Genomic DNA, 25,179 nt, shown 5'->3' with positions numbered 1-25,179 from the left:
TAAGCTAAAGCCTGGGCAGTAATCTCGTGGTCACCCGGTATCTATTGGTGATTTCAACTTAGTACCAAAAACTTTTAAAAACGAAAAGAAACCAGGTTTACAACTGGGTTTCGTATTCATTTCATTGTTAAGTTCTACCTAATTTTTGGTTTCTTCTTACCTTAGTCTAGAAAGCACACTAAAGTATTGACAAGAAAACAATAAATTAAGAAAATATATTTATTGTTGCTTACAAAATATTTTAAAATTTGTAAGAAATTACATACTGTTCATGTGTTAATCGATATCACGCCAAATCTACCACTTTTAACCCTGACCCCTTCGATTTGGTTGAAACTTTTTTATTGTTTTTTACCCCATTGAAAACCTCTGAGAATTTTTTCAAATTTTTTCACCCAACTCAAAAAAGCTTTTTTTTTCATTCTCATTGTTTTTGGATATAGTTTTCGCAAAAAAATACAAAAAAAATATTCAAAACGATCTTCTATTTTTTTTAACTTTTAAAAAAAAAATCGAAATTTTTTCATGTTTACCACTTTCAATTATTTCTTTCATATATTCTTTTTCGATTTTGGGATTGAATATACATTTTCAAAAATTTTCAAAATGGTATGCGAAATAAGCTAAATTAAAAAAAAAATTTCAATCAATAAAAAAATAGAAAACGAAAAAACCACTGAAAAATTTTGAGGATTTATAAAAAAATTTCAGTTTTTTAAAAGAAAAAAAAAAAAAACAAAAATGGTAATCATCGAGAAATTTTCGGTTTTTTCGGAAATTGAAAAAAAAACTGAAGATAGGAAGTAGATAATTTTGATCTATTTTTTTTTCAAAAAATTCATTTAAAATAAAAAATTTTGAAAAAAAACGTCCCGATAACTCAATTTTTGAAAAAGTTATGGTTTTTAAAAAAATTGTTTTTTTTTTCAAAAATTCATAGCTTTTTTTGAGTGTGGTGAAAAAATTTGAAAAATATTCTCAGGGAGGTTGTTAATGGGGTAGAAAACAATGAAAAAGTTTCAGCCAATTCGAAAGGGGTCAGGGTTAAAAGTGGTCGATTTGGCGTAGAATGCCCCATATACAATAATTATTCTAACGCAATCCAAAACAGTATCACAATGTAGGAATTCAGAAACGGCAAGTTACAAAAAAACAGTTAATTTTGAAACTACTTGTAAATTGCATCTTATAAAAAATATTTATAAGCTTCAAAACTAATTCAAATATCAGTTTTAAAATCTCTTGAAAAGTAAACTTGTCACTTAATTAATTACACTTTCTCTTTTATTTGTCATAAAGTTGATTAAAAATTAAAGTTCATATATCTCAGTCCAACTGTAGCATTGTAGGCTAAAATCTAAACCAGTCTTCTAGGCGCTCAAGGCGTAATATTGTCGAGAATCCAGTCCATGTAGTACGCTATTTTAGTGTACACCCCAGGAAAATTTTCCAGACCACACTCTCTCGGTCCGAAAGACACGATTCCCTGCTGCACGTATCTAGTTTCTTCGCTTAGGTAACTTGCCACATGCAAGGGGCCGCCACTGTCTCCGGAGCAGGAATCTTGCCTCTTCTTTCCGCCCGCACAGAGCTGCTTATGAGTTAATTGTACGTTAGTGCTTTTCTTATAGGCGGTTTGGCATTGATCTCGGACTATTACGTCTATGGTTACCTTCTGCAGAATGGAACTGGTCCGACCTGTGGCAGATAACTGTTTTAGTGGATATAGCAGAACAGGTTCAGGATAATAACACTATGAAGTATCTTAAAAGGTTAAACGTACAGCTATTGCTTATAACTGGACACTTGTTTCAGTTTATTTACAATTTAACAGAGAGGTACAATAACAATCAAAAGGTTCTGTTACACATTAGTGACTCATTACACAGAGCAAAAAAATTTAACTTTTTTTTGGAAGCAAAAACTTGAATATACAGGGTGGTCCGTAAGTAATGGACCATAGAGACATACTAGATTTTTTACTTCAAAATATTACGATTGGAGCCAACATGCCTTAATAAAATGTTGATAACAAAAAAGATACAGGGTGTCAAAGTTGGAAATTAAAAATTGAATTTTCGTAATAATTATAATATTTTTGAGTGTATGAACGTGAAAATTTAGGGGTAGATGTTTCTGTATACGAGAAATCATAATTTGTTATCTATTTCGATGTATCTTCTAGAGGGCGCCACATACGCCGTGTTTATGACGTAAATACGAGCATAATTTTTTTATCCACAACGTTAACGCTTCTTTTTTTAAAAAATCTTAAACCTACATTATTTTCGTGAAAAAATGGTATACTTGTCATTAGCTCTAGAAATTGTCCGTTTTCAAGAAAAACGCATTTCAACAATCTGCTGCATGTTTCATTACAGGAAATTTTATCGTAGTGTGCGCTAATGAAAACATTAATTTTGACAATTAAACATTATCCCTTTGTACACATTAAAATACAAATTATCAAGTTGATAAATTTTATTTACAAAACCAGTTAAAGGAGAAATTTAATTAAACAAAACTATGATTTTATCAAGCGTTTAACAAGTAAAAAACTGAATATGTACCTAAGGAAAAATAGGAAATGTTTCAAAGTAAATTTTCAATATGTCCACCATTCACCTCGATGCACTTGTCCATACGATTTATGAAAGATCGTCTAATATTAAATAATACCATTGGATCAAAAAAAGTTGAGGCATTACTAATTTCTTGCCAAAGTTGGACGCGAGTATTTATAGTGTTTTTATAAACAATTTCCTTCATTGTGCCCCATACACCAAAATCTAAAGGGTTGAAGTCTGGACTACGTGGCGGCCAAGGAAATATACTACCACGGCCAATCCAACGTTCAGGAAAGTGTTGGTTTAGATATGTTCTTACTTGATGAGTAAAATGTGGCGGAGCGCCATCTTGCATGAACCACATATTTTGCCTCAAATTCAGTGGTAACGCATCCAATAGATCAACAAAGCTATTTTCTAAAAAATTTAAATAACTTGTACCATTTAAATTTCCTGGCAACTCATATGGACCTAGAAAATGGTTTCCAATGATCCCACACCAAACATTAATCTTAAATTCATGTTGAAAGTGCCGTTCTCGAGTTACATGAGGATTTTGAACTTCCCAACAATGCTTATTTCTTAAATTGAAAATACCTCGGCGAGTAAATGTCGCTTCATCTGTAAACAATATTCTGTTGACAAATGTATAGTCAGTATTCTGCTTGTTCCGAATATCACTTGCAAATTGATATCTTGAAGGAAGATCGACAGGTAATAAATTTTGAACTGGTGTAAAATGATATGGATGATATTTTTCTTCATGTAATGTCTTTAAAATTGATGTTTTATTAATTCCCGTGGCTGCAGCTAATCGTCTTGAACTAGTTTGTGGATCATCTGCAATGCGAATTAGTATTTCGTCTTCCTGGTCAGGCGTAATCATTTTTGGTCGACCTAAATTATCACGTTTAGGACGAAATGAACCACTTTCGCCTAAGTTTCTGAATAGATTTTGAAACAGTCGTTTACCAGGTTGCAATCTGTTTGGAAATCTTCGGCAATATTCACGTTGCGCAGCACGTCCATTGAAATTTTGTTGACAATAAACAACCGTCATATCTCTCATTTCCAAATTCGAGAAATTATTATGTCTCGGCATAATTCGTTATTTTCTTTTAAATACTTAATTGATTTTTACCAAAAATTAATAAATACAATTTGAAATAATTGCTAACTGTCACAATGATTTTTTCTAATTGTCAAAACTGTCTTGGCATTGTCGCACACTACGATAAAATTTCCTGTAATGAAACATGCAGCAGATTGTTGAAATGCGTTTTTCTTGAAAACGGACAATTTCTAGAGCTAATGACAAGTATACCATTTTTTCACGAAAATAATGTAGGTTTAAGATTTTTAAAAAAAAGAAGCGTTAACGTTGTGGATAAAAAAATTATGCTCGTATTTACGTCATAAACACGGCGTATGTGGCGCCCTCTAGAAGATACATCGAAATAGATAACAAATTATGATTTCTCGTATACAGAAACATCTACCCCTAAATTTTCACGTTCATACACTCAAAAATATTATAATTATTACGAAAATTCAATTTTTAATTTCCAACTTTGACACCCTGTATCTTTTTTGTTATCAACATTTTATTAAGGCATATTGGCTCCAATCGTAATATTTTGAAGTAAAAAATCTAGTATGTGTCTATGGACCATTACTTACGGACCACCCTGTATATTTCCGAAGGATTTAGGTGCGCTGAATCCGAATCTGGCCGCAGAATTGCTCTATCACGTCAGGTTTTTGAGATATCCTAATATCCATATTTGAGGTTATGTAGTAATGCCATCTATTCTTTTTCAAAAAACTAATACATTGAATCTAAAAGTACAATGTTCCCTCCTTCGAATGCCGTTGAGTTTGCTCAAATATATATTTTTTTTCGTTGAGAAATCACATGTTGAAATTTTTAAGTTTCTCAGTTTCTTAATATGCGAAAAACTACTAAGGATCCCTTAGACATCAAGCAGTCGATTGCAATTTAGAAACTTCATACCCATACGGTTTGTGGGTTTGGAGGTGGTGGGCTTGGGGTTTGTAAGTTTGGAGTTTGTAGGTTCGGGTTTTTGTGGGATTGGGGTTTGTGGGTTTAGGGATTGTGGGTTTGGGGTTTGTGGGTTTGTGGATTTAGAGTTTGTAAGTTTGAGTTCGCATGTATTGAAGGTTTCTGAATATGAAGTTTTTGAACTGCAATCAACTGTTTGACGTCTAAGGAATCCTTAGTAGATTTTCACATATTAAAAAACTGATAAACTTAGAAATTTCAACATGTGATATCTCAACGAAAAAAAAAAGATATTTGAGCAAACTTAACGGCATTCGAAAGAGGGAGCCTTGTACTTTTAAATTATATGTATTCTTTTGAAAAAGAATAGGTGGCATTACTACATAACCTCAACTATGACGAAAAACAGTATTTTTGCACTTTTAGGTTAGGATATCTCAAAAACCTGACGTGATAGAGCAATTCTGCTGTCAGATTCGAATTCAGCGCACCAAAATCCTTCAAGAATGTACATTAGTGTGTCTGCTTCTTGACCCTTGTTGACCTGTGAATTAGTTATTTTTTAGATTTTTAGGTCGTTTAGATTGGTTGCATTGTTTCGATTGTGTTAGATTGATTAAATTGTCTTTACAAAGTATGTTTTTACTGTGTCAATTCTGTTTGCAGTAAAATTGTTAAATTTAAAATTGTAATTGCACTGTTTCCTTTGAAGTCATATTTTTACAGATATTAGCAAGGTATGCTTTTTTTAAGCAGAATAGTTGGGTGAAAAGACATACGGTGATACAAAAAAGTTTTGGCAATTTAAATGCGTTCTAATGGTAGCGTGTGGCGCTCTCTAGAAGCTACAACGAAATCGTCGACAAATTCGAATTTGTGTAGTGATACTATTACGTGTAGGAGAGTACAAAAATAAAGATCAGTAGTTTACAACAGATTGATCCCCTTATCCACCTTCCCCAAGAAGCCTGACCGCCCTCTGCGTTAGGAGGAAATAAAAGCCATCATGACTTCCCCATTAATTTTCGTCGTAGAATCTAGTGGTAGAATTTGTCCCATTTTTTAACGGACATCCTGTATAACTGACTTTGCTGAGGTATATTTTTGTTATTTAAAAAACTACATACGGCAACTATGTATGTTTCAAACTTTAACAACTAACAATAAGAAGAAAGAAAATAAATCTTATACGCTTTCAAATCTGAATTAATTTAGTATTGAAAAATGTCCTTTTCAGCATTGTTTGAATTTTAGAACGGAAGATCCTGGTTAACAGAAAACACATATTTTATACCCGCTGATAACAACCCTAAAGTACTTATGGGCTTTTTCGCTGGGGAAATGGTTCCTGAAATAGAACAAGAATCCAATGAAGTTCTTTCGGCTGGTTGCATGTACATGTTTAGAAAATTCCTGGGTAAAACACATAACAATATAACCGACCCAGACGATATAATTAAGTAAGTTAGTTTTTATATAAATATTTAATAAAGGAACAAAAGAAACAAAAATAATTTGCCATTGTATTCAATAAAATATTTTCACATAACTATTACTATAATTTTTTTTTATTTATAAATAATATAATATATAATTAAGTTAATTCAAATCAAGTCTATTCTCATCTAATGAAATCTTGTGCTTTTTGACACCAATATAGTAAGCTTGGGTGTTTACTAGATCTGATATTGCAGTGTAATTCAATACTAGATTCGCAGGTCCTATAATGTTATTAGTAATTAGTCTTTGCATACCTAGATGTTGTTTCTTGCATACCTAGATGTTGATGTTAAAGAGCTTATAGGACTTCATCAGATAACAATTTTAGAAAAATTTTTATGTTAAAGCAAAAATACAAATATGGAAAATGTGTAATTTTCTGTTAACAGCCTTTTAATTTTATGAATACCATTTTTTAACAGTAGCTAAACTGCAGAATTCAAATTTTTTTCTAATTTTCAAAATTTTTGAATAATTAACTTGTTTAATGAAAATTTCGAAAAGGTAATTGTTAAAAAAAATTAGGTATATTCTTTAAATTTTAATAAAGCAGGTTTAGAATCATATAGTGGCTTAAAGCAGTTCTGGAATGTTAAGTATGCACACATTTTTTCCGTTGTTCATAAAACTCCTCCTTTCAGATCGATGTGGTACAGCAATCCCCATTTTCGTGGAACATACTCCTACGATTCTGCCAAAAACACCGAACAAGGATTACAGAATAAATTAGCAGCACCCTTGTTACGTAAAAATGGAGATCCAGCCATACAATTTGCTGGAGAAGCAACTCATCCACATCACTTCTCCACTGTCCATGGTGCCATCGAATCTGGATACAGGGAAGCCGACAGATTGATACATTATTACGCCCAACATTAGGCATATTGCTCTTTTCATTGATGTATGTACATATTTTTACAATTAACAGCAATTAAACAACTTCTTCTTTAATCTTGATACTGTTTATTTTCTTTTCGAATACACTATCATTTACGACCTTATTTTGTACATGACATTTTATTCAATTTCTATTTTTATACATAACAATCAATATTAACTAAAAGAAAGAAAACGTTATTAAACGATTTATTTTTCTTTTCATTTTCTTTATAAAAACAAATACATATAATTTTTAATTCCTCTAACTCTCCCATTTCTAATCCTAAGTTTTTGATACCTACTAAATTGCAATTGTCTTAATCCCTTTGTTGACATATCAGCTAATTGACAAATAGCATGGTCACATACATCAAGATAGAACAACAACAAAGATCTTTTTGTCGTGGTGCCAACCAAAGTTTCCCTCAATTTCGGTGTAATAGATTCTGATTATATTTTTATTTTGGAATTGGTCACCAAAAGTTTTAATAAAAAATACCTGACCTCAGTTAAAGATGCCAAGGAAAGTCTTCGACTTCAACTGATGACTCCCATATTCAGAAAGTCAAAGGTCTGGTGTGTACATCGTCGACAGACTGTCAGAGAAATTGCAAAACAGGTTAGTATCTCATTTGGTCATGTCATGAAAATTTGACTGAAAAATTGAACATGCATGGAGCTGCAGCAAAATTTATTCCCCGTTTGATGACCGAACAACAGAAAGAAAAGCCTGTGGACGTTTGTCAGCAACTCCTTGATCATTCCAGTGAGTTTAAGGAACCTTTGTCTANTTTCTATAGAGTTGAAACAACCCAATATTCGTTATAGGCCTGTAGTTAACCCTGGTAGTTAGATTGTCACTTGCACTTGTTAAAAGGGAATTAATCATAATTAGAATACTTGAGTGGTCAGAAATATTAGCGTCATAAACATGAGTAGAAAAGGCATTGCAGTCAAGATTTGTAAAAATATTGTCAAGACAGGATTTACCCCTGGTACATGCAGTGATCGTTTTACTTAAGCCGAATGAGAGACACAAATTTATAAGGAGGTTAGACTCCTTGTCATTCAAATTAAACTTTACATTAAAGTCTCCAGTCAGTATAATAATTTTCCTCATATTGAGTTTATGCAAAATTAAACTAACTAAACTAATTAAACTAACTAAATTAAATTAAACTTAAATTTACTTTACATTCTTCGAAAAACTCAATGTCGTAATTTTTTTTTTCATGTATTGAAATCTTAATAGTCCAAGAATCTCATGAACGCTGCGTATTATCGAAAAAAAATCAAGGGACCTTTTAGATTGCTTTTGTATGGTAGTATTTAAATTTACTTTACATTCTTCGAAAAACTCAATGGCGTACTTTTTTTTGAAAAAGGGGCCACGCATCCCCCCTTTGCACGCCATTGGCTAATGCGATAGGACTAATATTCTGTTAATTATGAGAACCCCCAATACACATAATGTGTACCAAGTTAAAATCCAATCTACTCGTGGATAGCCGAGATATGTCAAAAAGTGTTTATTTTTTTTAAAGCTTCAACGCCCTGTATCTTCAAAACAAAGACTTTCATAACAAAATTTTATAGAGCAAACTACACTTAATTTTTGATAGGGAATACATTCCTGCATTTTCCAAATTTAAAGTGAAAACAAGTGAAAAATAGGTTTGGTATAGGCAGGTTGTTCTTTTAACATTTGCTTTCGGTAGAAATATCAAAAAGCAAATATTTTTTTAAACGTTTTATATTCTTATTGCATGCTGTTAAAATGCACCATATCAGAGAAAAATGGATTTTAATTTTTTAATGTAGCCATCAGTTACAGTCACCTTTTTTAGTCATTTAGCGGAACGGAATTAAATATTTTTTTACGATTTAGACCAACTTAACTGCATTTAAAAGTCGACACCAATGGGATAAGGGAAAGTTTTTCATCGAAATTTTGCCATATTTCTAATGCGCATAGTCATTTTTCATCGTATCAAGACGTTTTTTTTTCATTTTGTAGGTAAATATCTGTCCTTTAAGGAAAAAATCTACGCAAAATGGATGCGAGTCGATACCGCATCTCCATGTTCTGATGAATCCCAAGCATTTTTTTCTTAAAAAGTTTGATTGTTTGGCGCATTTCCTGAATCGCCCAGAATTTTTTTCGAAAATAGCACATAGACCATCGCAATGTGCACTTTCTAACAAGCAAAATGAAAAAAAATCAAGTCTCTATAATTAATTTTTCTCTGGATCGGTGCATTTTAGCGATATGCAACAAGTATTCATATTCAGCTATCGTAAAAACTCCCCCATACACAATTTAATTAAGATATCTACACTTGTAGCTTTATTCAACTAAAACTGATTTGTTCCAAACCCATTAATCTGAAGTAAAACTTACCAACACTTAAATTCATTGTGCTGACTTTCAGCAGCGCAATGTCATTACTTATGACTGATATATTAAAGTTTGGATGGGGGATGACCTTCTCGATGGCCAAGTCCTGCACTGGATCTGCACACCTGGTGCTACCATCTTCTAAGGTTTCGCAGTCCGTTTTGGTAAGGATGTTGTGTTCTCCTACACGAACGCCCAGTCTGAGCGAACAAACAAGAGAATGTTTAATTTTAGTATGCGTTCGTACATTTAGATATTACACAAATGGAGAAGATGCGATTAAGAAAATATTAGGGGCATTGGGTCAAGGTCAACTACCTAATAAATGTGAGAGAATATACAATTGTCACTTGGTGGGCCAGATCTACAGTATCTCCATTATGAAATTTTATTGATGCCTATATTATCTTGCTGTCAAAAAATTTAGTTTCGCTTTCTCTATGTTCTATTTCTCATCAAAAAGGATTCATATTTTTACCTATTTAATGCTATCGAGGCCCAACAAGAAAGAAATATTAATTTAAAGACAATTTAAAAAACAAATTTTTAATAACTTACAGTGGTTCCTTCAAATTAGACACGCAGTGTGCCGCAGTCAAGATCCATTTCTTGTTTATGATTGTTCCTCCACATCTAAACTGAGGACCATTTTCTGTAACAGAAAAAATGTAACATTAAATCGTTGATCGCTGTTTATTAGAGTTTATCATTAATTCAATCCTTCAAAATTCAAATTCGAATTCAAATATCTTCCAAAATTATATTTTTTTTATTCAAGGTCCCTCTTTATTAGAGTTACAATTTAAGGTGCTCGTCTATTTCTGAGAAATTATTATTTAAGGATAGGTACATTTTTTTTAAATAACCCATTAAAACATTAATAGATAAAATGCTAACTAGTAGCAGTAATTTTAAACTAGCGATATATTTTTTTATATTTACAAATATCTACAGGGTGTACCAGAAAACAGTGAGTCATACGTAACCATAGATGCCTAAGATAAAAACAATTCAAGTCAACTTTTCTTAATCCAAAAATACTTTGTTTAAAAGTTACAATTACAGTACATTGCTCTGCTAGGCCATTTATTGACAACAAATTTATTGCCAGGTCGCTCAGTGCGGCTGTGTTTGTGCCGAGTTTGCCCGTAAAGACTATACTATAAAATAAAAAATACAGAATACTTTTATGAAACTGTTAACATATAAACTAATCATAATGTTTGCATGGATGCCCATGCATTTTATAATTTAGATGGATTTTCATGTTCTATCCTTGTTTTACTAAACGTGAGATTTCTTGAATATAAAACGCCGGACATTATAAAAAAAAACAATTTTAAGTCAGAGTTTAGCATTCTGTACCCATTAAATGAAGCATTTTTGGACTAAGTTGACTTAAATTGAATTATTTTTGTCTTAGGAGTTCATAGTTACTTAAGATCACTATTTTTTGGGACACTTTTACTCTTTACTTGTGTTGTATGACAGAAGAGCCATCCAGGGGAACTCATTCAAAGAAGCATTTTGTCCGTTTATAATTTTCTGATCTGAAGGTATATATCCGCAATCCTTTGGCAACAAATTGTAATTCCTGTGGTTGGAAACATCCGGAGGTTGAGGTTCCGTATTTTGTAGACTTTCTGGTGGAATTTTATCATCAATTTTGATGGGCGTATCCGGGCAACATACTTTAACTGTGTTCGCCTCGTAGCTACAAGTGTACGAATTGAGTTTCTTCTTAACTGGCTCTGATAAAGGTTTGGGTGCTCTGGCAAGGAAATCTATGATGGGTTTGCATTGTTTTATCCCTATGCAGTCGCCTGAAGCTCCGTCTGGAGTAAAGCATCCTTCATCGTCAACGACCCATTCTGGAAAAAAATAATAAAGGTGGTTTTCTACTAATATGTTAGTCAGAGTTTGATTTTATTTACTTTTGTCTATTTATATTTTATACCATACATGATGTATTTTTTTATTTCTCTGCGTTTTTCAATGGAGAATCTTTGGTTAGGTAAAACTATTTTCTCAAATAAATAAAGAAAAAAGAGACATTCAGAAGGTTAGATAAATCTGGATTCATGGTATTATATCTGGTTTCCAATGACTCAAAATTAAATCGAACTAGTAGATCATTTTGATAATAACAACTCTAGGAGGATAAGATCCATGATATAAAACTGATTTCTTTTAAATTGCCTTTGAACCGATTCTAGTTTTAACAACGAACGAGGTAAGTCGGATACCATATAATTGAATCATATTTGATTTTAGACCTAACAAGAACACAAAACAGAAATTATAAAAGTCCTTGAAGTTGCAATATAACATAAAACTACTAACATTATTACCAGAGTAGTAGTAATGGATGGTAAAATTAATTTTGTTTTGGACGATTTATCTCGTACCATGAAGATATTCTTCCTGAACTGGTTTGAGAATAAAGTTTAAAATTGTCAGCAACTAACAAATGTTCAAAGTAATCACTTCAGGAAGGTCGTTAATAAAAATTAAACATAATATGGCACCTAAATTGAAACCTTGTGGAATGCCCGATATACGAGAAAAAGACCTCGAAACGAAATTTTTATATATGACAATAAATTGTCTGTCAATATTATTGCCAATTCCTTTCGGAAGTCTCAATAAGTAACGCTCTGTTTCTCTACTCCCGAAAATCTGAGAAATATACTGCGAAAAATATTAAATTAGCCGCTGTTGTCTTTCTCTGCACGAGTCCATGTTGACGTGACAAAATATGCTACCTCATGCACAATTAAAAAATACCTCTATAATTAGATACGTCATTGTGATTTCCATTTTTCGGTGTAGAAGAAATGTTTTTTTTTCACAAGACGCGAATGCAGATTGCTTAAGATATGATTAAATATACAATAGCTCCACAAAAGTTTGCGCAAGATCTATGACAACAAAACTAGGAATTCCGTCTGCATCCATTGCAAAAGTGTCGTTTGATCGCTTCAGATTTTGTGGAACATTTCTATACAAAATATTTTGTAATTGTGGTCCTAAATTGTTGGAAACTAGTAAGTTTTTAAATTGTTTATAAGTATACTACACTTAAAAATGTATTTTTAAAAATCTTTCAACATATTCTAAATTTATTCAAGTAAGTAAAAAACCTTAATTTAAATAAAAAACTCGAAAACTGATCGGATAAAATATAATTTTTCTAAATTACACTTATGGAATTCTTAGCGAAAGTACCTCCCAGTGTCTGAAATGATTGACAGATTTGTATATGAATTCAGGGAACTTTTGCTTTAGTTAAATAATTTTATATTATTTCAAGTTATCTATCTGCATTAAACATCTAGTCCAGTTCAATAGATATGGACCATATCTATTAGAGGTGGAAAGAAAATAAACAAATAAAACCTTGACACCTACACACTTCAATCTTAGATTTATGTTTATGATATTACTTTGCTAATTGTTTTGCTACGAAACTATCATACATAAATGATAAGTTTGAAGTATGTTCCCATTCCAGCAACAATTTCAGTGGGAAATAATTACATGTAATTATTGAAGGAGGTTCCTTTTTGTTGGGATTTCCTCTAAAGGTTAGTCATTGAGGTTACCAAATTTGTAAGCAATCCTTAAGATTCTATTATTTATGCTGCTTTTTAAAATTATAAAACTGATAAAATAGATACATGTCTATTGTTCTCGACTGATATGTATGTGTATTTCTAGAAATAGGTTGATAAATTCTGTTTACTGATATATTAACTTGACCCATAATTACCACAATTGATAGCTATTCATTTTACGTTACGATGAGACTTAATTTTGGTGAAGATTTTGTTTTCATTATATATTACCATGTGAACAACATATTAACATAAATAAATTTGTAATTATTATACGAATTAATTGTTTCTCCGAAAAGTAAAAATCTTGTGAGGCTGTGAGTAAAAAAAGGAGATGTTTCTTTTCTGGCGTGTGTAAACACGAATCAATAAAAATATAAAATGTAAAATGTAAATGATGACTTTTATTCAAAGCATTTAACAATAAGTTTCCATGAAGGTAATAAATTTACAAATGTCTATCAATACCAGTTACATGATTTATGAAAGTTCCTCCGATTCTAAGAACATCAGTGTTGATGAAAAGAACTGACAAATACTTATACGTTTTCAACTTATTATCATTTGCAGGATGAGGATATCTATAAGTCTAAATATAGATTTCACCACACCAATACAAAACGCAGAGACAGTTGAATGGTATTTATGTCCTCTTTTTTAAGTTGAGATGGATATTTTTACACCTTTTTGTCCTTCAGGTACGGAAAAATTCCAGAATATTTATTTAAAGCTAAAATCAATTAGTGCTTCAAAAAATTCTCGATAGTGGCAGATGTATTGCTTTACATACAGTGTGTTTCGATATACTAGATAGGTAGGTGTACAAGTTTCAAAAATAAGTAAAAAAAAACAATACATTTCTAAAACTAGTACCTATAATCCTTTAGAAAATTAATTTAAAAAAAAACAGTTGACTGTCGCACATGTGATGTAAGTTACATATAATCTTTTGAAACAAAACACCCTATATTTTTTATACATTTAAAATCTGTACGATTTTTCTGAATGAAAAAATATATCCCCTTGTACGGGGACGTTAGGGCTTTTATCACTATAGTCTGTTTGGAAATGAAAGAGAGTAATAAAACCCCGAGATAAGAACCGGCCATGGGCGTGGTAATATTTCGTTTCAGGTAATTGTCGGGTAATACTAATGCTAACAGGTAATGGGTGTACATTAGTCTATTTTACTGGATACATCAAACGGCAGGAGCCAGTGTATTATGACAGATCAATCCAGTGCTAGTGCAGTAGAGTAAAATTCGACATGCGTTTAGTGACTATTGTGCCAGTGGATATAATATTGTTTGGGTAAAATGTCGAGCTTATCAGATTACGTACCTTCTAAACGCGTGAAAAGATGTGCGCTGTCTCAGAATGAGAAGATTATTATTTAAATGTATTTAATGCATTGAAACACCAAAATCCTACCAACAGTGTTGACGACATCGTGGAAAAGTGTTCCAAAATGACAGGGATTGGAAAATCGACTATATACAGACTTTTAAAGGAAACAAAAAATGAACAAGATACTGTAAATCCCCCAAAATCTTCTACAGGGAGGTCAAAAGTCGTTATAAATGATTTCTTCAAAAATGTCATTCGCAGAAAAGTACACTCATTTTATTTTAAAAAAGAAATACCAACACTAAACAAAATTTCACGCGAACTTTCAGAGGACAACGATTTGCCAAAAATCAGTAGAAGCAAATTATGGGCCGTCTTACGAGAGTTGAATTTTTGCTGGGAAAAGCAGAACAGGAAGTCAGTTCTTATCGATAAAGATGAAATTATTTGTTGGCGAAGATCCTACTTAAGATCAATTAGAAAATTCCGTGACGAAGGGAGGAATATTTATTATCTAGACGAAACTTGGATCAACGAGGGATATACTGTAACAAAAGTATGGCAAGATAAAAATGTAAAAAGTTTTCGACAAGCATTTTTGGATGGACTTTCAATAGGGTTCAAGGCACCTTCAGGTAAAGGGCGAAGATTAATAGTGACACATATAGGTAGTGCCAGTGGTTTTGTAGATGGCGGTTTACTTTTATTTGAGTCTAAAAATACAGGTGACTATCAAGAAGACATGAACGCAGACGTTTTCGAAGAGTATTTTACACAGATCTTATTCCTCCGGGGTGTGTACTTGTAATGGATAATGACAATTCACCACTGCCATTCACGGCAGACCGAGCGGACGCTTACAACTGCTTGGAGGAAAGCAGATATAATTCAATGGTTATCCGGAAAAAACATTTCTTTTGAAACAAATATGGCGAAAAAGGAACTTTTGACACTTGTCAATCTTAATAAAGATCAGAAAAAATATGTTATCGATGAAATGGCAAGAAATCGCCAAATAACGGTACTACGGTTACCACCTTATCACTGTGAACTTAACCCAATCGAATTAGTCTGGGCGCAGGTAAAAGGAGATGTAGCGCGAAATAATACGACGTTTAAATTAAGTGACGTGAAAATTTTGTTAAAAAATTCCTTGGAACGAGTAACTGCAGATAACTGGCAAAGATGTATACATCATGTACAAAAAGAAGAGGAGAAAATGTGGGAACTCGATAATTTAATTGACGTTACTGTGGAACCTATCGTTATCAATCTAGGAGACGAAGATAATTCATCAGAATATTCAGAGGATGAATTTTAATATACCTACTTTCTTATTTTCTTTATTGTACATTTATACAATACTACATTTACTCACTATAATTTGAATTTTCAAAATACATATATTTTTGTGTGGAATAAATGTCTATTCGTTAAATTTAAATAAATATTTTGATAATAATATATAATTTTATTTGAATTACTAAAAACCCTCTTAACCCGGTTATGATGCTTAAAGTAGCCTCATGTTTTGAAATGCTGTTTTTATATTGTTTACTTATGAGAGAAATGGACCGAGAAATTGAAGCGGCATAGACAAAGACGGATTGTCGGGGATTAAATTTTAGCTACCTGCTACAATTAAGTACAATCCGGTCACACAAAATTTTTTTAAAAGTATACCGATAATACATAATATAAAAATATTGAATATAAGCACAAGTACTACATTTATTTACGATTTGCATACATAATAAGCTTTTATTACTCTCTTTCATTTCTAAACAGACTATAAACAAATTTTACTCTAACATTCAAACATGAAAAATAGTATACAATAACTACGGTTAACCCGATATAGTGAATTTTTATCGATTTGACCTTAAAATGACCTTGAATCTGATTTGACAAGGTCAAACGGACATCGGATTCGTACTCAGCTACCCAAAAACATATAATAACCGGTTTGACCTTGAAATGGCCTTTAGCCTGACCTGCCAAGGTCAAACGGACCTCTTCTGGGTTACGATAATAGCAGTTTCTTAACAAGTCATTTGTTAGTAATTGAACAATTGGGAAATAAAATTGGTTTTCAGAGTAATTTTGATTATTTACAGTGAAAACGTGGTATTTTCATTGCAAATGTATTGCAGAATAATATGCATTTGTTCTATAATGAATCAAAAAAAGTGTTGCAAACAAATCCTATGTACTTTTAGCTGTAGAATTCGAATCTGCAATAAAAAATGGGAGTTCCTATTTAAGATTTCAAAATTACCCTCCTTTAAACCTAAAAGGGAGAGGGACTAGTTGTAGCACTAATGTATTTATCCCGCGAAATGATGAAATTTTGATTATTGGTATTTTTTTTCGTACAGTGCTTATTTTTCGAGATACTTGAAAGTTTCAGGTTAAAAGATACACCTGGTACATACATTACTTACAGTGTGTTCCGTTTTTCAGGTTAACACCTCTGAAAATGTGAGAAATCTGTGGACTTTACTCAAGCCAATTTTTTTTACAAATAGTACCCTGAAAGGAGGTTATATTCAACTAATCATTTTGTTGATGTAAAAAAAGCTTGGCCTACTACGATTTTTTAAAGGGGTCGTTTTTCCAGAAAGTAGTATTAGGCATTTTTTTATCAAAAATAATATTACCAGGCTATTCAACACGCATCAAAATACCCATATGCCAAATTTGAACGACAAATGTCTATTGAGTGTTTTTTTATGTGGTGCCAAACTTCGAAAAATCAGACAACTAAAAATTATAATAAGCAGGTCAAAGATTGCCATGAAAGTGAAAACAAGTACCAATCGGACAAAGGAAACATACAGACACTATTGATTGCGGCTACAATAAAAATAATAATTAACGTACAAAAAATGTACCTAAGTAATGGATTAAATATTAAGTTGTTAAACAAAAAATTGCAAAACAATCTAAAGTAAATTTTAGTTTTCTCGAACTATGGACTTTTACTTTTGAGGTTTTATAAAACAAGAAGTTTATAAAAATAGATCAAGGAATTTGGATGACCTAATGAATTGCATACGACAAGCTTGTGCAGGGATTACTCCACAACAGCTATGTAAATTATTTTTAAATTTAAGAAGAGGATTGGAAAAATGTGTTCGACTGGAAGGAGGTTTGGTGGAAAAAAAAATAAAACTTAATTTAGATTAATGTTTTGCAATTATTTTGATTAACAACTTAGTATTTATAATTCATTACATTTTTTGTAAGTTATTATTTTTACAATTAATAAATAATAATTAATTAATATAATTAAAAGTTAAATTTATAGTGCGTGTATTTTTTTCTTTGTCCGATTGGTTCTTGTTTTCACTTTTATGACAATCTTTGACCTGCTTATTATAATTTTTAGTTGTCTGATTTTTCGGAGTTTGGCACCACATAAAAAGCACTCCAAAGACATTTGTCGTTCAAATTTGGTGTATGGGTATTTTGATGGGTGTTGAATAGCCTGGTAATATTATATTAAAAAAAATGCCTAATACTACTTTCTGGAAAAACGACCCTTTTAAAAATCGTAGTAGGCCAGACTTTTGTCACATCAATAAAATGATTAGTAGGTATATAGAATATAACCTCTCATCAGGGTACTATTTGTAAAAAAATTGGCTTACTTTCTCACATTTCCAGAGGTGTTAACCTGAAAAACGGGACACACTGTATATTGATGATATTTGAAAATGATAATTTTAAATATTTTCTCTATTCCTACAAAAAGAGAAATTGTATTATAGAAAATTCTTGTTTATTCACTAACGCATGAAATTTTTTTATATTCATAAACGATTTAATATTTAATATATGCAAATCTATTTTGGTAGCAAGTAGTAGGCAGAAGCAAATTCAATAAAAACAAGTTATCTGTGTCCTACATTAAATACTACATTTGTTTCTTCAGTTTAGGTAATGATAATGAAATTAAATACAATATAACAAATATTTATGTGTACAAGTTACATTTGTTGGTTAATTGTACTATATGCATTTTATGTGAACATCCTCTATCATCAATCATTATAAATTGACTTATTCCAATTAAAAAAATGCAGCAACACAGCTTTTTTTGACTTTTGATACTTACGTGCCTTAACAACAAAATTCGAAATAAACACACACAGAACCAAACCTGTCACTAAACAGCGTATGCTCTTGCTATTTTGAGCCATGCTATCGAGCATATCGCGCCACACTTCTACGCAGACTGATCAGCCAGATTAAGCAAAGGAAATGTGGAGTTTCGACCATAGGAATTCAACATGACGCAGAATCGTACATTATTAATTCCTCGAAATGGATGAGATGATTGTTTATGTGTAATTTTATTTCCTAGTTTGTCAGATATTGGATATAGTATAAATTATTATTATTAAAATGGAGAAAGAGTGAGTAGTACAGCTATAGCTTTGTATAAATGCTTGACAGATAATTATAGCAAGTATTTCTTCGAATTTTAGATAGATCAGCTCTATAGTTATGTTGAGAAAACTTACTCAACTTGTCCGTTGTGTAATATCTATTTTGAATCAAAAATCAGATCAAAATTATAAATTTATTATTATTATTACACAATTTTCCAAAGCGTTTGAGATATCTGATGATGTTCTCCTTCAAAAACTGTGTAAATTTTCCTTTCAACCACCTACTTATCCAACAGATGTTTAATATCACGGTTTTAAGCCTGATGAACTTCTGGATTCATCTAATGTGCCTCAAGGTTTAATACTGGGACCACTGTTTATTTATAAATGATATCACTTGATCTTGATGTTTACTTCTTACTCTATGCTGATGGTATGAAATTGTGCTATACTGCTAACGACAGTTACGACTACGAATTGTTTAACTTTGAGCAAAACACAACATTGAAAACATTTTGTCATGTAATTATTATGTATAATTCTCAAATATTTAAAATGTGCTTTACTGTTTATTGTATAATACTCATCACAAATGTATCTCCATAAGATATTTTATTAAAAAATTTTTTTGACGGAACCACAAAACACATAGAGAACAAGTTTTATAAAGTTAACCTTGATCTACGTATATGCATTTGCATTAGGATAACCTGCATTAGGGTACTTCGTACATTTTTTTTTTCACTCCATTGACGAAATATTGTTCTAAACATTGGAAAATAAATTCTCACCAAATTTCAGCTCTTTCTCATAAATGACTAGATAAACAGTATAAATGTTTGTATTACTATCTTTTTTTCTGTTTTTACATTCTACTTTGCAGCGTTATATGTTAAAAATTATTTCATCAGCTATTCTATCATTATAAAATAATATAATGTACAAGAAACAATTATTTATCAATTTACAATCAAATATCAATATATGATAAATTTGATAAATAGGTACAAGAATATTTTAAGTATTCACACATTTGATTCTATTTATCTCGTGAACTAATAACTTTGCAGCTTAGATACAAAGAACCTTTTTTATAGCTAATTTAATTTCCTATAAAATTGTCATTTACGTTTTTGCTGTCTAGTTATTTATGAGAAAAATGTAAAAATCGATACAAATTAACTTTAAGATGTTTTAGCAGTGAAACCGTTCAAATCGCTAGATCCTGACTATGGGCACCTTCAAAGATTAAAGATTCTCCTATAATTATCATACAATAATACAATTAACATACAATAAAATAATGTGGAATGCAACCGATATACAGAAAATTTAAAACAAAACGTAGGTTTACGTGTTAAATGAATTGGAAAATTTTAAGATCAAATAGAATAAATAAATAAATAATAATCAATAAATTTTAAATTAAAGTAAAAATACGAGCTAATAATAAAATACATATGCCTTTTATCTACTTCTTCAATATGAGATTTCTTGTCTATATAAGAAAAAATCACATCCATTACGAATTTATTTTATTTCCAGTTGGAACAATTTAGTATGTCTGGAACAAATCATACCTAACCATCTATTCTAAAAAAGAGATAAAACCAGAAATAATAGTAATTACATTTTAATTAGAGAATTATACGGTACTTCATTATTTAATATTTAATGTATACTTTGGTAAGTAAACTATTAATTATTAGTTGGTTACGGGTCGATATTTTGTTAGAAAACATATGACATAGTCAGTTTTAATGTAATAAAAACACATATAATTATATCACAAATAATTATTTATTAATATTTTGTATTTCTCTAGAGAACATGTCACCTATTTGACTAGAATAATATTTTAATTATTACGTCTATATTAAGATAACGAAACATATACAGATACGCTTAATAATATTCAATAGCTACTTTAAACTAAGTACATATAGGTAAACAATATATTTTATTTATTATTTTCGTCTATGAATAAAACTTTACGGATGTAAAATTTGTGAAGGGTGATTTATTATTTTTGGTATATTGCTACTATGAATGTGGCAATAGTTTTATGTAATTCAATAATGATGATAAAAAGGCATAATTGTATACATTTTGATAATAAATATTTAGTAAATTCAATATCACATTTAGATTAGACCATAGTTGACACATTTTTAGAACACCTATACAGGATATAACATGAAGGTTTGCTTAAATTTTGACTTGTAATGTAATTTAACAAATTAAAAATTTCAAAAGATGCCTGATTTTATTTTCAGTAATTTAAAGCTTCAAACTCTAATCATGGTCAACTAGTTGACGAGATACAATATCTACAGGTATGGAAAGAGTCTGTACTAGGTAAAATAAAAATGCTTTATTCCTCCCTTTTCTGTTATTGAACGAACAGTTCAATAAATTACATTCATACCAACTTTTTGTTATTAAGATCAAAATAAAAAATAATAATACTGTGGGAGAGTCAATAATATAGACAGGCAGTTTTCTAAGACCTTGGACTGGCTTTTAAGACTTTAATGAACAGAGGGTCTTAAATCACTGATTTTCGACATACGGAATGTTGACAAAAAAAAATGTGATAAATACAATGTGTTTACTTGAGAGGATTTTAATAATAAGCATTTTCAATTTTTTAAACCGTTGAAATTGAAAAACGGTGCTTAAAATTAATAATAATCAAAATTGCTAAAACTTATTGAGAGGCTCTGGAACCGTCCCCTAGATAAAAAGAAGTAAATCAGTTCTCTTTTAGTTTCCATTGTGGTCTTTTGTTGTTTAAGATCAAAACAATAAACCAATGATTACCTAAGTGGTAATTTATTTTTCTGGACTTTTACTTGTAAGTGGGTTTTCTTTTTGTGAAAAGACTGAACACCTTTATATATACTCATAAACAGAGCCAGCCGAGCTATTGATGAAGTCAGCGGTAATAAAAATGTTTCTTCATATTATTGTGGTAAGTCGGTAGGTATAAAAAATGTTAGGTATATTTGTAAAATATATTCCTATCTATCGAGTTTTCGCATTTTTTACGAAATATTTGTTCTTCAAAGATCCTCTCTAAGTTTATAAACACCTATATATTTTTTATTTCCGACATACCGCATCGCGAGAACTAAAGGCTTTATACCCTGAATACATTAAAGCTTGTTGTCTCTAAATGATCCAAGGAACAACTCCTTGAAGTTACAACACAAACTTAGAATATATCCTGTTTAAAAATTTTTTTTTTCTAAAATTATTAATTTTTTGTAGATACAATACAATAAAATGTAAAGAAGAATGCTTAAAACTGTAAATATCTTGACAAAAGTGTTTAATATCTTGAGAATCGCTGTAATGGGGTGCAACAGCAACGTTACGAAAAACTTGTAAAGCTGATTTTTGTTAAAAAAACAATGGTTTTTAAAGCTTTGCATCCTTCAAAATTCAGATGTAAATTCCAGTTTTCTGTCAATTTATCATTGAAACTTGATACAGTACAGTGCTGTTCTGTTAAACATTTGACCAGAAACGTATAAAGTATAATTGAAATTATGATGGTTAAAGGGTTTCTAAGGTCAAATAAGTCCAAAGAAACTTTTGGCATAAATTTAGATAGGCTGCTTTCCAACAAAAGCCTTTATTTCTTTTTTTTAACACTGACATATCGTTTGAATCTAAATTTCATAAAAAACATATAATTATATTTCCAAAAACTAATTTTGTAGGAGAAAATATTTAAATATTGCTCTGAAATCTGATAATACAGGGCGATTTCACTTTAAATACAGAAACTGTATAAACTTTTTTCCCCTAGGGCGTAGTATTCAAGATACAGGGTGCCTCCAAAAAAATAATATTTTCTGTTATATCTTCATATTGCGCTGAACGATTTGAATGAATGTACAAAAGTTCGATTAATTAAGGAATATTGACATAACTGCATGTATAGAATACCATAAAATACAATGTTTATTTATCACTTTTTTGAACTTCTTTATGCTTAATTCTAAAAAATAATTAGCGTTGTAATAAATTTAAAATTCGATAAAATTCATATCGAGCAATGTGACAACAGCGCGGCGGTTTATTAACACGAGGTACTAAAATGTCTAGCAACCACCAATACGCAATTCAGTTGTTATCTGGATTCGACCGTGTCGGAGTGTTTTTTGTTTACCACTATTTCCTCTTCTTGAGGTGTTTTCCAGCGAGTGCGCGAAAATTGGATTCGAAGGTGTCGTGCGTACATCGACAATGGTGGTGGACATTTTGAGCATGTTGTAGTTTGTTTTGTACTTGTGCGTTTAAAAATTACTGAATTTTGCTTTTTGGTAAATACCTAAATAATTTTTAATACGTATGATTATTTGGAGGACGTGAATCTTTGGGTTTCTTTAATTACATATTTTTCAAATACGTAATTTGATTAAAAGTTAAGTTCCTGATTTAAAAGATTCATAATTACTAAAATTCGAGCTAAAATTTAAACACAACACTATCTTCGTACTAGAAAATCGATACATTTTATTTTATTTATCTAAAAACTGGAAAACAATTGTCTTGAAATTTACAAAATGTTCCACAATAATAGCTGTTTACATTTTTTCCGTAGGACAAGTCTGCCACCTGTACACGTGGTGTGTATCAGCAGGTCAAGCGCTGTTGTCACGTTGTGATGAAAGTCTCCAATATTAATACTTACTGTATTTTGAAAACTGCTAATATAATACACAACTTTCTTGTTCATTTATGAATACTTTATAAGTAATGGCAGTCAAACTTCTTACACTCTGTATAGAAGAAGATTCTTTACGAGGTTAAATTACTTTTTTTGACAGTTGAAACGCCTCAGACCTCTTCTAATACGATACAACAATTAGTTTTGTCTCAAATTTTATACGTAGAAAGCAAGTGCAAAGAGACTGCACTGTATTAAGTTTGAAGTTGTGTAATTAATTAAAAACTGCATTTCACTTCCATTCTTTAAAATATTGTAAAGTTCTTAGGAATCTCTCTTATTTTTATTTACATATTTGTTTTAATGAGAAAAATCAGTTTGTCGAAACGTCGCCGTATATTTTCTTAATAGCAACCAATAATTAAGGTTTCATGTTATCCAGAATCCAGTCCATGTAGTACGCTACTCGGGTGTAAACTCCTGGATATCCTTCCGTTCCGCAAAACCTGTGTCCGAAGGACACGATTCCCTGCTGGACGTATCTCGGCTCGCCGTTTACTGCCGCAGCCACTTGCATGGGGCCGCCACTGTCGCCAGGGCAGGAGTCCTTCTTGTTCTTCCCTCCGGCGCAGATCTGTTTGTAAGACAATTTCACTTTCTTTTCGGATTTGTAAACCTCAGAGCAACTCGTCAGGTTCATTATGGGTAAGTCGACTTTTTGGAGGACGTCAGCGTTTCGACCTGCAAAATGAAAATTAGTTAAATTTACAATTATCGTAATAGTACTAGTAACCAAATTGACCAAATTTATCTTGCTTTCTTGCGAGGTTTAGATGCACAGTGACAATGTTACCATACTAGCACTGCCCGTCTCAATCTACGGCCCTACTATTAAGGGTTCCTGTCTCTTATTGACCTACGAATCTCGCGGACAAGATGAGTTTCGTCGAGCTATAAAAATTAAAATATTATTCCAGTTTAGTCCACATTCGAGTGGGAGCAAATACAAAACAGCAAAGTAAAACGTAGACACCCAGAATCACATTGTTCATATTTTTAGAAGCTAATGTTCGGACTAACAAAGGACCCCGCACACATTTTATATGGAAAACGGTCTTCCGGTGAAATTTCCTAAAAATTTGGGAAATTGTTCGTTTTGTACTCCTGATCAAAAGTGTCAATGGGGTCGAAGCTCAAAATGCCCATCTTTAGGGTCTACGGCAATTTTAAGTGGCCAAAAACGGCAAAAATTCATTCAGCGTGTCTTCTCTTTCGCTTTATTTACATTCTTTCTCTAGAAATCCGCTTCAGTTATGAACTGCGAACTCTTGGAAAATCTTTGGCAACTCTTGGGAACTCTTTGAAAAAATGCATGAGAGTTCCGAGTTCATTGAAGGTTATTAAAACCACAAAATAATATTGAGACGGTGTGTATTAAATCTTGTATAATTGTGCATTCAAAAACCCTCTCACACAAATACATATACACACATATAATTAGACATGGACATATTCCTACATAAAATACTCACACGCATACAATTTAATGAAAACTTAAGGGACTGTACAAGCATTAAACATAATATTTAAAAAAAATTTGAATTTTTGCCGTTTTTGGCCACTAAAAATTGCCGTAGAGCCTAAAGATGGGCATTTTGAGCTTCGACCCCATTGACACTTTTGATCAGGGGTACAAAACGAACAATTTCCCAAATTTTTAGCAAATTTCACCGGAAGACCGTTTTCCATATAAAATGTGCGGGGTCCTTT

At 31.3% G+C, this 25,179-nt stretch overlaps 3 protein-coding genes across 3 annotated transcripts in view; 1 reads left to right on the top strand and 2 right to left on the bottom strand.

Annotated features, from left to right (window-relative positions):
* Window positions 1-987: 987 nt before the first annotated feature.
* LOC108908812 (serine protease easter-like) lies at window positions 988-18,565 on the bottom strand. Its single transcript, XM_018712956.2, has 5 exons — window positions 18,452-18,565; window positions 10,843-11,238; window positions 9,926-10,019; window positions 9,371-9,567; window positions 988-1,698 (listed from the first exon to the last, which is right to left on the bottom strand). Exons 1-5 carry the CDS (start codon window positions 18,546-18,548, stop codon window positions 1,379-1,381), a joined length of 1,104 nt encoding a protein of 367 aa, XP_018568472.1. The 5' UTR covers window positions 18,549-18,565; the 3' UTR covers window positions 988-1,378.
* LOC111693140 (spermine oxidase-like) lies at window positions 5,851-7,047 on the top strand. The gene is made up of 2 exons (XM_023457298.1): window positions 5,851-6,050; window positions 6,732-7,047. The coding sequence occupies exons 1-2, from the start codon at window positions 5,911-5,913 to the stop codon at window positions 6,967-6,969; spliced, it is 378 nt and encodes a 125-aa protein (XP_023313066.1). The 5' UTR covers window positions 5,851-5,910; the 3' UTR covers window positions 6,970-7,047.
* A 4,717-nt stretch (window positions 18,566-23,282) lies between the features above and the next one.
* Window positions 23,283-25,179, bottom strand: part of LOC108909061 (serine protease 7-like) — a 26,019-nt gene continuing 24,122 nt past the window's right edge. Inside the window, exon 6 of the mRNA XM_018713293.1 lies at window positions 23,283-24,150. Within this exon, the coding sequence (XP_018568809.1) occupies window positions 23,831-24,150 (320 nt within the window). The 3' untranslated portion in view covers window positions 23,283-23,830. The remainder of the gene's footprint in view (window positions 24,151-25,179) is intronic.

The sequence above is a fragment of the Anoplophora glabripennis genome, unplaced genomic scaffold (genome assembly GCF_000390285.2).
Source record: "Anoplophora glabripennis isolate ALB-LARVAE unplaced genomic scaffold, Agla_2.0 scaffold9, whole genome shotgun sequence".
NCBI lineage: Eukaryota > Metazoa > Arthropoda > Insecta > Coleoptera > Cerambycidae > Anoplophora > Anoplophora glabripennis.
This window is presented reverse-complemented; position numbering and strand designations above follow the sequence as displayed.